This window comes from Carcharodon carcharias, chromosome 3, assembly GCF_017639515.1.
Source record: "Carcharodon carcharias isolate sCarCar2 chromosome 3, sCarCar2.pri, whole genome shotgun sequence".
Classification (NCBI taxonomy): Eukaryota; Metazoa; Chordata; class Chondrichthyes; order Lamniformes; family Lamnidae; genus Carcharodon; species Carcharodon carcharias.
This window is the reverse complement of record NC_054469.1, coordinates 67,370,940-67,385,948: the sequence shown is the minus strand read 5'-3', so window position 1 is coordinate 67,385,948 and position 15,009 is coordinate 67,370,940. Positions and strand designations below refer to the sequence as shown.

Genomic DNA, 15,009 nt, shown 5'->3' with positions numbered 1-15,009 from the left:
TTGGCCAACCAGCGTGAGATTACAGTTGCAGGCAGATTGCAACCAGAAGCACATATTGCATCTGCTTCTGGGTACACCGATTGCACACGCCCGACAACCACAAGGTTCAGGCCATGGTTTTCAGGTCTTAGCCCAGTCAGCTGAAGAGTAGCTCCATGTTGAATGAGATTATTTTAAGAAGCCGCATTGATAACAGGGCCTAAATAACAAAGTATGTTGATGAAATCTAGGTTAGCAGATTGATGAAAAAGAAAAAGGAATTAAATGGATTAGGGCTGGTGGGTGCACAGGGTAAACACATTATGTGCCTGATGTTGGCAGCATGGGGCCTGGCGATGGTAACAGGCCTCACCACAACTAACATTATATAATTTATCACAAATAACAATACTTACTACCTTGATGAAACATAATTACAAAACCCATGTAGCAATGTAATAGTGTATTCATCAAATGCTACAGAAAAAAAGTCAGTAGAATTTTTTGATTGCACCATAGTAAATTTAATTTTATTCATTCATGGGATAAAGGCATCACTGGCAAGGCCAAATTAATTGCTCCCTATTTTCCCTTGAGAAGGTGGTGGTGAGCTGTCCTCTTTCGTGCAACAAAGTAGTTTGCTAAGGCAATTTCAAAGGGTAGTTATATGCAACCACATTGTGTGGGCAATCCAAACTGAGTAAGGACAGCACATTTCCTTCCCTAAAGGACTTTAGTGAACCAAATGGGTTGCTGTGACAAACCAGTAGTTTCATGGTTACAGTTACTGATACTAGCTTTTTATTTCTGATCTATTTAATTTAAATTTAAGTTCCCCAATTGTTGTGGTTGGATTGTGAACTCACAGGTAGAATTTTTCCAGCCAGGTGGAGACGGGCTCAGGACAATGTCAGGTGGGAAAATCTCAGATATGGAAATTGGGCCAGGATCCTGACATGATCCAGCCCTCTTCCAGATTTCCCAGGGCCACAAATGAAGGAGAGCAGGGAACCCCTCTGGACTTATTGGATAGGTAATTAAGAAATAGTTGAGGCTGTTAAGAAGCCACTTATGAGCTGTTTTAAAATGGAATTCTGGATTTCCCAGCCAGGGACCTGTCAGCAACTCATCAGGGTCACCAAAGCGTGTGCAGAACAGGAAGAGCTTCAACAGTGAAAATGACAAGCTGGGAAGGCTCTGATCAGTGAAACTGAGGAATACCACGCTTAGCCATTGAGGGGCTCCGTGTTCAAAGCACTTCTTTCAGAGAGAGCTTTCACTGCTTGACAGATGGGGATTGCCAACTTCTTAGAAGGTACTTCATCGAGCTAGCCCTTCAGTCACCTTCAGCACCTCCCTACTGCCAGCCTTCAACATGGTTTGGGAGCATCTTATGCAACTTCTACCTCTGCTGAGGATCAAAGGCAGAGACCACACCACTGCCAACAGTACCAGCAGCAGGAGCAATGCCAGCAACATCAGCTTCCTTCTCCTCAACTGCATGCCCCTTTGTTCTCCTGCAAGAAGAGAAAGCAGAGAAGCGTCAGTGGTTACAATAGCTTGCCTGGAGAGGAGAGAAGGACACTATTTGTGGAAGGTGACTGTAAGGCTTGGGTGTGAAAACACAATTGGCTGAGGGTGAGGGTGTGTTTGCTGCACATATGGGGCTGTGAGGTGCCTGCAAGGAGAGGAATGAGTGGAGTTTCAAGATGTATTTACCTGAAGCATGCTGTGCAGGAGAGTACTGGACAGAACAAAGTGTGGGACTTGGCATCTGAAAGTATTATGCCACTTACCTGCCACGTGATCCGATGTCCTGGGTCCACTTGGTGCACTGTCTCCAGATTGGAGTGAGCACATTCCTGCTGCCAATTGCCTTGGTCGCTTCCATCCACATCTCCTTGTTTGGAGAGGCTGTCTCCTTCCACCCCTTCTCAAGAGAGCACTGCAGTCACTCAGATCCTGCAGCAGGACCTCCAGGTAAGATTGAGAGACACAGGAGGAGGTCCTTCCCAGGTCTCTGCTCCATTCCTGTGATTATTGCAGCCTCAGAAATCCAAGTGTTGGTGAACTTTGCTGACGCATATGGTTGTTCCTTTAAATAGGTATCCTAGATTTGACTGTTTGAATATGTCATCCTGCCTGCCTGCCCTCTCTAGTTGGTCAGGGAGGGTGGGGCGGAATGATAATTGGTTTGCTTGAGTAAAGAGTAACAGGTGGATGCACAATTTAGTGTGTTGGGTTCCAGACTGAAAAAGGGTCACACAATTTCAGCAGGAACTAAAGTGGTAAGATTCCACCCCATATCCCTGGATCATTACTCCAGCAGGCCTCTTTGTTACTAGTCCAGTAATATAAGCAGTATTCTAACACAGCCCCATAAATTTTTAAGGAAAAAGGATTAGCAGTCCATAAAATCCACATTCTCTGTATACTGCTGTCATAATTGCCTACATGCTCTTTCTGAGCATTTGATCAAAGTGCCACATTTTTTTAAAAAAATGATTCATTCACAGGATGTGGGCTTCGCTGGCTGGGCCAGCATTTATTGCCCATCCCAAGTTGCCCTTGAAAAGGTGGTGGTGAGTTGTCTGTGGAGATTCAAGGTAAATATTGGAAATGGTTATTGGAGAACAATTGGTATTGAGAGGAATTATGTCAAGCTGAAACCTGGGGAAAATAGAGTGGGGTGCACCTGAATTTAGCATTATGACTATTGTTTTCTAACTGGACTCAGTAAATGAAGTGCAGATTGATAGGATTCAGAAGCTTCGTGGCCAAGGTCTTACAGGACCTCAGGGAGTAGGCTTAGATGCCGGGGGAAGCTGAAAAATCAGGAGGAGGACCTGTGGCCTTGCTGCCACCACTGCCATTTTATCAGCTGCAAGGAAGGTGGCGGATGATCCCATTCCACCACACTCCACAACCATCACCCCCCCCCCCCCCCCCCCCCCCCCCCCCCCCCCCCCAACCTACCAACCAGAGGCTTTAAGTAACTAATTAGGACACTTTCCACCACCACTGATATTTTACCACCGGTGGGTGGGACCTCTGCCACATGGGGAGGCCCCCAGGTATAAGCTGGCAGCCTCCTTGCAGGGCCAGTGACGGCCTCCCAATCAGGCCCAGTTCAATGAGGGGTACAGGAGAGCATGCCAGGAGCAGCACCAGGCATACCTAAAAATGAGGTGTCAACCTGGTGAATTACAATACAGGAGTGCTTGCATGCTAAACAGTGGAAGCAGCATGTCATAAACAGAGCTAAGCTGTCCCACGACCAATGGATCAGATCTAAGCTCTGCAGTCCTGCCCCATTCAGTTGTGAATGAGATGCATAATTAAACAATTAAATTAGGAGGAGGACATTCCACAAATTTCCCTATCTTCAATGATGGGGGAGCCCAGCACTTAAGTGCAAAAGTTGAGGTTGAAGTATTTGCAAACATTTTCAGCTAGAAGTGGCGACTTAGTCAGCCTCCTCCTGAGGTCCCCAGCATCACAGATGCCAGTCTTCAGCTAATTCGATTCACTCCACATGATATAAAGAAATGGTTGAATGCATTGGATACTGCAAAGGCTGTTAGCCTTGACAACATTCCAGCAGTAGTACTGAAGACAGCTACAACACTGGCAGCTATCAGGAGTTTGGAAAATTGCCTAGTTATGTCCTGTCCACAAAAAGCAGGACAAATCCAACCCAGTGAATTACCACCCCATAAGTCTACTCTCAATCATCAGCAAAGTGATGGAAGGTATCGTCGACAGTGCTATCAAGCAGCACTTAAACAGCACAATAACTTGCTCAGTTTGGGTTCTGCCAGGGCCAATCAGCTCCTGACCTCATTCCAGTCTTGGTCTAAACATGAACAAAAGAGCTGAACTCAAGATGTGAGGTGAGAGTGACTGTCCTTGTCATCAAGGCAGCATTTGACCAAATGTGGTATCAAGGAGCCATAGCAACTTAAATCAATGGGAACCAGGTGGAATATTCTCCTCTGGTTGGGACCCCACCCCTAGCACAAAGGATAATGGTTTGTTGGGGGTTAATCATTTTAGTACCAGGATATTACTGCAGGAATTCCTTAGGGTACTGTCCTAGGCCCAGCCATCTTCAGCTACTTCACCATTGACCTCCCATCCATCATAATGGGGATGTTCGATGACAATTGCATAATGTTCAGTACCAGCCTCCTCAGATACTGAATCAGTCTGTGTCCATTTGCAGCAAGACCTGGACAACATTCAGGCTTGAGCTGATAAGGGGCAAGTAATATTCGCACCACTTAAGTGCCAGGCACTGACCATCTCCAACAGGAGAGAATCTAACCATCTCCCCTTGACATTCAATGGCATTACCATTGCTAAATCCCCCATTATCAAGATCCTAGGGGTTACCATTGACCAAAAACTGATCTGGACAACCATATACATACTATGTCTACAAGGGCAGGTCTGAGATTGGGAATTCTGCAATGAGTAAGTCACCTCTTGACTCCCCATAGCGTGTCCACTATCTAAGAAGCACAATTCAGGAGCATGATGGAATATTCTCCATTTGCCTGGATGAGTGCAGTTCCAATAGCACTCAAGAAGCTCGACAGTACTCAAGACAAAGCAGTCTGTTGGATTGGACCCCGCCTACCATCTTCAACATTTATTCCCACCACCATCAACTCCCAGTGGCAGCAGTGTGTACCGGCTACAAGATGCACTGCAGCAATTCATTAAGACAGCACCTCTTGACAGCACCTTCCAAAACTATGACCTCTACCGCCAAGAAGGACAAAGTTAGCAGATGCATGGGAACACCACCACCTGCAAATTCCCCTCCAAGCCATACACCATCCTGACCTGGAACTATATCACCGTTCCTACACTGTCGCTGGGTCCAAATCCTGAAATTCCATTCTTAACTGCACTGTGGGTGCAACTACATCCCATGGACTGCAGTGGATCAAAAAGGCGGCTCACCATCTTCTCAAGGGCAATTAGGGATGAGCAACAAACGCTGGCCTACCTAACAATACCCGCAGCAAGAGCCACACCCCTGCGCAACGCCTCTCTCACAAATTCCCCCCCCTTCCCCACATGCCGAGGCCTGCCTGACAGGACCTGGCAACTCTGACCCCAATCATCTGTGTTTCAGGCCAGCTGCTCTGGGCCGGTGAGCCGGTCGCACTCCCAGCAGCGGCCACTGCTCCCATTTACCCTGCTGGGACTGAAGGGCTGCCAGCCCTCTGATTACACCAGAGTCCTTGGTGGCAGGATCTCCTCGCTTAAAGGGACAGGAGCTCCACAGGAGGCAGTTAATTGTCTAATGAATGGAAAATCCAGCTGTGGCTCCCAGAAATGGCAGAGGTGATGTTGCCCCAACTTCCCAAGTAAATTGCCAAAATAAGTTGTTACTGTTGACCTAGAATTTTGTCAAATGCTTTTTTGAAAGTCTAAATGAACTAGCTTGTGACATTCACCATTGTTAAATCAGGACTGGATTCTCCTGATTATGTTAATCCTTTACCGATACTCTCCTGTTATGACCTGTATGACTTGCTGATGCTTTTGAATGGAAAGCGCTATTGTGAATCCGCAAGTTCATTTGCATCACTTCCTTTTAAGAAAATAAACAAACTACTCATTGAAGTAAATTTAATTGAATGGAAATTTTAGGGGACTGAATGGGTTTAAATGAAGAAATTTTAAATCTATTGAAACACCTTGAATTCATAAGCCTGGATTTTCTGATTGCTAATTTACCATTGGAAGTAATCCATGTGGAATAACACAACTGCAGAAATACCAAATGGCCTGGTCTGATCCATTCAGAATCATATGGCATAGGTAACATTTTCTTTCAATGTAAGTGTGCTAATTTGACAAGAGCTGTCATTTTAATCTTTTATTTTAAGTTCGATTTAATTTCAGAAAATCTATTTTGTACATAAATGAGCAAAGTAGTGGCAAAGTGACACAAAGTAGGCCTGTATATCTTCACATATTCTTCCAGGTTTTAAATATCTACTTAAATATGAAATGTTATTTTTCTAAAAATGAATGAAGCAAACTGTATAATTTGCCCTCACTAATAGGTAAGTGAAAATTTCTATCTATTTTTCATTAATGAGCCGAATTTGCATAACCCATCCTTGCCAATGGAAGGTTTAAAATCTCTCTATATCCTGATGATGAGGGTAATCTACATAATTTATTCTCACCAGTAAAATATAACTGGACATTTCATAGCTTTCCATACTGTACCATAACCTGTACCTAGAATGGTAAGCACTTCAAGATTCACAATCATTTATAAGTTGCAAATACTAATTAAGCATATTTAACCACAGCGTGTAATTGGATAAATGTGCATAACTAAACTAAAAGCACCATACTAACATAGAAAAGTTACAATTCTTAAAGAATAAAGTCAGATTTGGAATGATATTTAATCTAATATTTCAAAATTGAGTGCAATCTGAGCATTCGAGTTAAACTTAGGCTCATTATTTAAAAAAGGAGAAATCTGTAAAAAAAAATTACTTCCATTTTACAGTATAATATAGTTACAGTATAGGTCTATATTCCTGGAGCTTAGATGAATGAGAGGTGATTTAATTGAAACATATAAAATTCTTAAGGGATTTGACAGGGGAGATGCTGAGAATTTTTTTCCCTGGCTGGGGAATCTAGAGCACAGGGTCACAGTCACATAATTAGGGTCTGGCCATTTCAGACTGAGATGAGGAGAAAATTCATCACCGCAAAGGGTTGTAAGTCTTTGGAATTCTCTACCCCAGAGGACCGTAGATGCTCACTCATTGAGTATATTCAAGACAGAGGCCGATAGTTTTTTGGGTACCTGAGGAATTAAAGGGCATGGGGATGGTGTGGAAAGATGGAGTTGTGGTAAAAGATCTTGTTAAATGGAAGAGCAGCTACTAATTCTTATGTCCTTATGTACATTGTATTTATACAGTGATAATCATATAGTACTTCACAAAGATGAGAATCTATTCAAATGCACATGTATGAGAATACAGCAGTTTAAGGAATTTACACCGCAGTTGTAAAGTGCAAAGCATTTCTTCGAGAAAGTTCACTTGTAGTTGAAGCCAAAATGTGGCTATAAGTCATTTGTGATGTAAAGGGTGGGGGGGCCGGTGGTGCTCTGACAAGTGACATCAACTTTACTTATAGGGATTGGAAGTTCTGTTTCTCAGACAGAAGTCTTTCTGACTCGTGTGCTGGAAATCATTAAATGTTGATTTAATTAACACATTGATTTGTAAGAAAATTAAAAGGGGGAACAACAAAAATACCACCTAATCTGACTTACTTGATAAGGTTTTCGATCATATAACATTCTCTATTCATTCTTAAGTCAGGTGATCAGACATGCATTAATCACTGTCAGTGCTATTAAACTTTTCCCTGGAAATACTAATGTAATACTTAACTAAATCATTGTGCTTAAAATGGATTTAAGATTAAATTTAGTGAAGTAGAAACTCAATCTTATTCCACATTAAGTTACAGTTTTCTAAAGTACTTAAACTGATTTACACTCTTCTGAGTATTTATCGATGGTTTAGAGCATTTATTCAAAGGCTAACTTACCTATAGGGAAAAAAAACTCTGCTCATCTAAGTTAAGTAATTTATTTTGTTGCACCAATTCCAGTGATACACTCTTATCATCCACTTGATCTGAACAGTGGAGTATGATTATTTTAAAGTTTGGAGACATCGAAGCTGGTGAAAACATGAAAAGCCTTCCTTAGATGGTTGCACCAACAACACGGGGCAGAATCTTCTGCCTGTCAGGTGGGCCAGTCGGGGGTGGGTGCAGAGTCAATCACCACCCGCGATCGGCTGCGCGCCTCCATTTTACTTGGGCGGGCCAATTAAGGCAGTTAAATGCTCAGCACTACCTATGCGGGCTGGGAGGGGAGGGAGAATCAGGGCCTGCGCTCTTACGAGAGAAAGCGCAGAAATCTCCCTGAGGCACGGTGATATCACTGGAATTAGCGCAACAAAATAAATTACTTAACTCAGACAGCATGGGCCTGTTCAGCTGGCAGGAGGCTGCCTCCCAATGACAGACTTGGAGGCAATGCTTCAGGCAAGCCCAAAGATGCTACCTGCTTGCTTGGGTGCAGGAGCAGCCACAGACGCCCCGGGAGGGGGGTTCCCCCACAACCACCACCAGGCCTGGCTGCAGATGTATATCTTTTAACTTAGGGTAAAAAAAAAGTTGGAGGGAGGGCAGCTGAACAGGCCCCTGCTGTCTGCGGGGATCTGAAGGCCAACTGGAAAATCCCAGTAGGCTTCCTTTAATTGACCTCAATAGGCTTTCAATGTCTGTGTTGACATGTCACATGTGGGTGGGTAGCCCTGCTGCCCTACCCCTCATTTTGCCTCCACAAAAAATGGCCCACTGGCAGGATGGAAAGGGGGAACTGGCTTACCGCTGATGGGGCAGTTTTTAACACCTGCCCACGTCTGATCCAGGCCCCAGCAGAGGCTGAAAATCCAACCAAGCATAGGACGAGCATTATTTATGCAGCTGCGACAAGTGTATTCCTCCACCATGTAATAGCGTTTTGAGAGCACCATGAAAGTGCCATGGATACCTTGATCATCCTAAAGCATCAAACCGTAGATGAATATCTTCAGTTGTTGGATAGATTGCTTGTTGTGCAGTGTGTGTGAGATTCTCACTTGTTCTAACAGGCTCTGAAAATGTGACATTTGACCAATCAGAACACAGATCTATGTATATTTGGATAAAAGCAAATTTAGAGTTTAGTTAAAATGAGAACAGTTTGCTGTTCTATAAATGAGATAGCTTAAGCTCCACTTTGTCATATCATTAGAGGACGCGTAAAGCTGTGTTTCTTTACTTATAATTTACTCCTCAAATCACGTTCACAAAATGAATTTCAATTTCAGTGTACAGTATATTAAATACATAGAAATTAAGCATACAGGTAACAGCAGTAATTATGACAAAATCCTGAATGAGTTTAGTAACAGGCCTCAAGTGCTTTTCAGTTCTGAGCTCAGATCTTCAAATGCGAAATGTCTTCTCTGACACCCATTTTTCTACTTTTTTGTTAGTCTTTCTACTTCACAGTCCACATATTTCTGCATCGTCCACATAACTCCATGTAAAGTAAATTTTACTGAGCTTCTTCCCTTGTCCATTATCAATTAATTTAGTTCTAATGATTTTTTTTTCTATAAACCACCTCAACTCCCCAACTCTATTTCACTGTTGTTACCATTGTGCCAAGCAGAACTTTTATTTATAAATCTGTGTCATTAAAAACTAATTTTTTATCAACTGATTAAAGTTATTTGCAGTATGCACTGGAATGTCTTTTAATTAGGTTTAGTGTCTAAGCTGACCATTGTTTTAAGGTCAGCTTTTATCAACAGTTTAGTGGGCACTGCATCTAAATTGACTTATAGATTCATAGAGGTCTACAGCACAGAAAAAGGCCCTTTGGCTCATCGAGTCTGCGCCGGTCAAACAAGTACCAAACTATTCTAATCCTATTTTCCAACACTAGGTCCATAGCCTTGTATGCCCTGGCATCACAAGTGCACATCCAAATACTTCTTAAGTGTTATGAGGGTTTCTGCCTCTACCACCCTTTCAGGCAGTAAGTTCCAGATTCCTACCACCCTTTGGGTGAAAAAATTCTTCCTCACATCCCCTCTAAACCTCCTGCCCCTTAACTTAAATCTATGCCGCCTGGTTATTGATCTCTCCGTCAAGGGGAAACATTCCTTCCTGTCTACTCTGTCTATGCCCCTCATAATTTTATACACCTCAATCATGTCCCCCCTCAATCTCCTCTGTTCCAGGGAAAATAACCCCAGTCTATCCAATCTCTCCTCATAACTTAAACTCTCCAGCCCAGGCAACATCCTGGTAAATCTCCTCTGCACTCTCTCTAGTTCAATCATACCCTTCCTATAATGCGGATTCCAGAACTACACGCAATACTCTAGCTGTGGCCTAACCAGCGTTTTATACAGTTCCAGCATAACCTCCCTGCTCTTACATTCTATGCCTTGGCTAATAAAGGCAAATATCCCATATGCCTTCTGAACTACCTGATCTATCTGTCCCGCTACCTTAAGGGACCAGTGGACATGCACACCAAGGTCCCTCTGATCCTGGGTATTTCCCAGGATCCTACCATTCATCATGAATTCCCGTGCTTTGTTTGTCCTTCCCAAGTTCATCACCTCACACTTATCCGGATTAAATTCCATTTGTCATTGATCAGCCCATCTGACCAGCCCGTCTATATCCTTCTGTAATCTAAGGCTATCCTCCTCACTATTTACCACCCCACCATTTTCATGTCATCCGCGAACTTACTGAACCTACACTCAAGCCTAAATTGTTGAAATATACCACAAACTGCAAGGGACCCAACACCGATCCCTGTGGAACCCCACTGGACACAGGCATCCAGTCACAAAAACACTCCTCAACCATTACCTTCTGTTTCCTGCCACTCAGCCAATTATGGATCCAATTTGCCAAATTGCCTTGGATCCCATGGGCTCTTAGCTTCATTATCAGTCTCCAATGTGAGACCTCATCAAAAGCCTTGCTGAAGTTGAAGTAGACTACGTCAAATACATTGCCCTCATCTGCACACCTGGTCACCTCTTTGAAAAATTCAATCAAATTGGTCAGGCTTGACCTCGCCTTAACAAAACCATGCTGACTGTCCTGGATTAATCCCTGCCTCTCCAAGTGTATATTGATTCTGTCTCTCAGAATTGCTCCCAATAGTTTCCCCACCACTGAGGTTAGATTTACTGGCCTGGAAGGTTTATCCCTTCCCCCTTTCATGAATAATGGTACCACACTGGCTGTCCTCCAGTCCTCTGGCACCTGTCCTGTGACCAGAGAGGTATTGAAAATTATTGCCAATGCCCCTGCTATCTCCTCCCTTGCCTCACTCAACAGCTTGGGATACGTTTCATCCAGGCCTGAGATTTATCTACTTTTAAGCCTGCCGGACCACTTAGAACCTCCTCCCCTTTCTATTCTAATTTCTATAATTATATCACAGTCTTTCTGCCTGATTTCCCATACCCACGTTGTCCCTCTCACTTGTGAACACCAACACAAATTATTCATTTAGAATCCTACCTACGTTTTCTGGCCCCACACACATTACCACTATGGCCCTTAATGGGTCCTACTCTTTCCCTAGTTATCCTCTTACTCTTAGTGTACTTGTAAAATAACTTTGGATTTTCCTTTATTTTACCTGCCAATGTTTTTTTCATGCCCCCCTTTTCCTCTCCTAATTTCCTTTTTAAGTTCCCCCCTACACATTCTATACTCCTCTAGGGCTTCCGCTGTTTTGAGCCCTCGGTATCTGCCACTTTGCCTCCCCTTTTCTCTTTATACAATCCTATATATCCTTCGACATCCAGGGTTCCCTGGATTTGTTGGTCCCAACCCAACCTTTGTCTTTACTGGAATATGTTGGCCTTGTACTCTCCCTATTTCCTTCTTGAATGATTCCCACTTGTCTGACGCAGATTTACCTAAAAGTAGCTGCTCCCAGTACACTCTGGCCAAATCATATCTGATCTTATTAAAATCGGCCTTCCCCCAATTTAGAACTCTGATTTCTGGCCCACCTTTGTCCTTTTCCATAACAACCTTGAATCTAACGGAGTTACGATCACTATCTGCAAAATGGTCCCCCACTGAGACCTCTACCACTTGCCCGGCTTCATTTCCTAAAATTAAATCCAGGACCGCCCCCTCTCTTGTAGGACCTTCTATGTGCTGGCTTAAAAAGCTCTCCTAGATGCATTTTAAGAATTCCACCCCCTCTAAACCTATCACACTATGACTAATCCAGTTAATGTTGAGGAAGTTGAAATCCCCCACTATTACTACCCTATTACTTTTACACTTCTCTGAAATTTGCCTACATTTCTGCTCTTCTTTTTCTCTCTATTTGGGGGCCTAGAGTACACTCCCAGCAGTGTGATTGCTCCTTTTTTTTTAGATTCTATCCATATGGCTTCATTTGAGGAACCTTGTAAGCTGTTATCCCTCCTTACTGCTGTGATTGATTCCTTGATCAATATTGCCATACCCCCTCCTCAATCTTGCCCCTCTCTCAACCATGTCTCTGTGACAGCAATGACGTCATACTTCCATGTGTTAATTTGTGCCCTCAACTCATCTGCCTTATTCGTCAGACTCCTTGCATTAAAATAAATACTACCCAACCTTGCCAACCTCCCATGTGCCTTAACTGACCTATAATTTATATGCCTTCCAGACGCACTTGCTCCCTCTTCTAATTTTGGCTGTGCATCTCCTCCTGCTGAAGCTCCTCTCAGCATCCCAACCCCTGCCAAGTGAGGTTAAACCCTCCCCAACAGCACGAACAAACCTCCCCGCAAGAATGATGGTCCCATTCCGGTTCAGGTGCAACCTATCCGCCTTGTACAGGTCCCAACGTTCCCAGAAGTGGTCCCAATGTACCAGAAATCTAAAGCCCTCCTTCCTGCACCACCTCTCCAGCCACACATTCATCCAGGCTAACCTTCTATTTATATACTCACTAGCGCTTGGCACCAGAAGTAATCCAGAGATTACTACCATTGAGGTCCTGTTTTCCCTTTAGGATGCCCTGCAGCTGTTCAGTGACATCCGTGACCCTGGCACCAGGGAGGCAACATACCATCCTGGAATCACGTCTACGGCCGCAGAAATGCCTGTTTGTTCCCCTTACTATTGAGTCTCCTACCACTATTGCTATTCCCCTCTTTTTCTTCCTCCCCTGTGCATCTGAGCCACTCACAGTGCCATGAGCACGGCTGCGTTCCCCAGCGGAACCTTCACTCTCACGGTTTTCCAATACAGAAAAACGGTTATCGAGCGAGATGTACCCTGGGGATTTCCTGACTACTGCTTCCTCATTTTACAGGCAAAGGTTAAAGGTTCCTATTGCTACAATATAAAATCATTAGCAGACTTCAGGGCAGTCAAATTAACCCTTTCCTTACAAAATACTGGGGAATTGGACCATTGACAATTGTAGATTCTTTGGGTCGAGGCCTAACTATCAGGAAACCACTTTACTCATTGATGCAGGATATCCTGTCAGTTAAAGGCAACCATGTTAATATAAAAGGCCTGTTTTCAGAATGCAGTGTACAAAATAGTAATGTCCTACTTTCAAAACAGGAAGTTTCTATTAATTAACTTCATCTACCGCTTTAGAGCTATATTAACATGAATAAACGGTAAATTGAATATTGCTTACAATTTTGTCATTGTCAGTGTTGTTATGTGTTACATCAAGGAGTTAAAAATAGATGTAAACCTGTAGGTATACTTTTTCATTTTATTATTTCATTTGCAGACTTGCAGTAATGAAGGAAAGTGTGCCTGCGATCTACAATGGGATGGCGCTGACTGCACTATATATACACCAAAGACAGTAACAGAAGGACCAGGTTTGTGTAAATTAATAGTGTGCCTGTTGCAATGTCTGTGAACATTTCACAAGTAGGTGACAGTACCATTTATAGGAACAGTGATAGGGCATTTAGCCCTTCAGACTTGTTCTGCCATGCTATTAGATCAAGGCTAATCTGTACCTTTGTTCCATATTCCTTGATACTTTTGCGTAATAAAAGTCTAATCAATCTCAGTCTTGAAATTTCTATTGAGCCTGCATCCACTGTCTTTATGAACAAGAGCTTCCTGATTTCATGCCTTACTGGCCTGGGTTTAATTTGAAGATTATTCTCCCATGGGCTGGATTCCCTCTCCAAAGGAAATAGTTCCTCTTCATTACACTATTGGATTCCTCTATAATTTTAAATACCTTGATTAGATTACCCTTCAACTTTATGATCCCAAGGAAATGCAAATCAAGTTTATGCAACGTGTCCTCATAATTTACCCTTTTTAAGCCCTGCATCATACAAGATGCACTACAACAACTCACCAAGCCTCCTTAGACAGCATCTTCTAAACCCATGACCGCTACCATCTAGAAGGACAAGTGCAGCAGATACATAGGAATGCCACCAGCAGGAAGTTCCCTTCCAAGTCACTCACCATCCTGACTTGGAAAACATTACCATTCCTTCACTGTTGCTGTGTCAAAATCCTGAAACTCCCTCCCTAACAGCACTGTGGGTGTACCTACACCACATGGACTGCGGTGGCTCAAGAAGACAACTCACCACCACCTTCTCAAGGACAATTAGGGATGGGCAATAAATGCTGGCCTAGTCAGTGACATCCACGTCCCATAAATGAATTTTTAAAAAATCATTCTGGTGAATCAATGCTGCACCCTCTTCAAGGTCATAACTTTTCTGAACTATAATGCCCAGAACGGAATGCAGTTTTGGCTGCATCCATGCCAGGAAAATTTTAGTTGGGCAGACCTGGCATCAGCTCTGCTCAGGGTAACCTGATTTCAGGAAGATCCGAAAATACATATTGTACCCCTTCGAATAAATGTGAGGGACCTAACATCTGATTTAGGCAGCTACAAGGGATGCCTGAAAAATCATCTTACGCAGTGTGGAGTAGGATATGCCACAGATATGTTTTGGCATGGGAAGTTGGTCCTTTTTTTTGCCAGAAATGCTGGTGCAGCAAGGACCATTTTTGTTCCAGAGTGACATATCTAGTGTGTGAAAACATAAATAGCGTAATTGAGCTTAATAAGAAATAAGTAAGGGCCCAAGTCTTCCAGTCTCCAGATCGTCGGAGACAGTACTTACGTACGACCGTGCGTATGACAGAAGATGCGCAGAAGTCCTGATGCACGGATATATGTGAGAATTGCTCGGGAAGTTTAAATTTCCAATGGTCAATTCTCTGCTGCCCAATGCTGTCCCGAAATGAGCTAGAGTTGGAGACTTGGGGCAGATCCGCATGACTTACCATGATAGTTATCCAGGAAATGTTACTTTAAAACCTGATATAACAGCTGGATAACTCCACAACTGA

At 43.3% G+C, this 15,009-nt stretch overlaps 1 protein-coding gene across 1 annotated transcript in view; it reads left to right on the top strand.

Moving 5' to 3' along the window:
• Nucleotides 1-15,009, top strand: part of adam22 (ADAM metallopeptidase domain 22) — a 473,836-nt gene that overhangs the window by 389,313 nt on the left and 69,514 nt on the right. Inside the window, exon 24 of the mRNA XM_041183951.1 lies at nucleotides 13,400-13,477. Coding sequence (XP_041039885.1) covers nucleotides 13,400-13,477 — 78 coding nt within the window. The remainder of the gene's footprint in view (nucleotides 1-13,399; nucleotides 13,478-15,009) is intronic.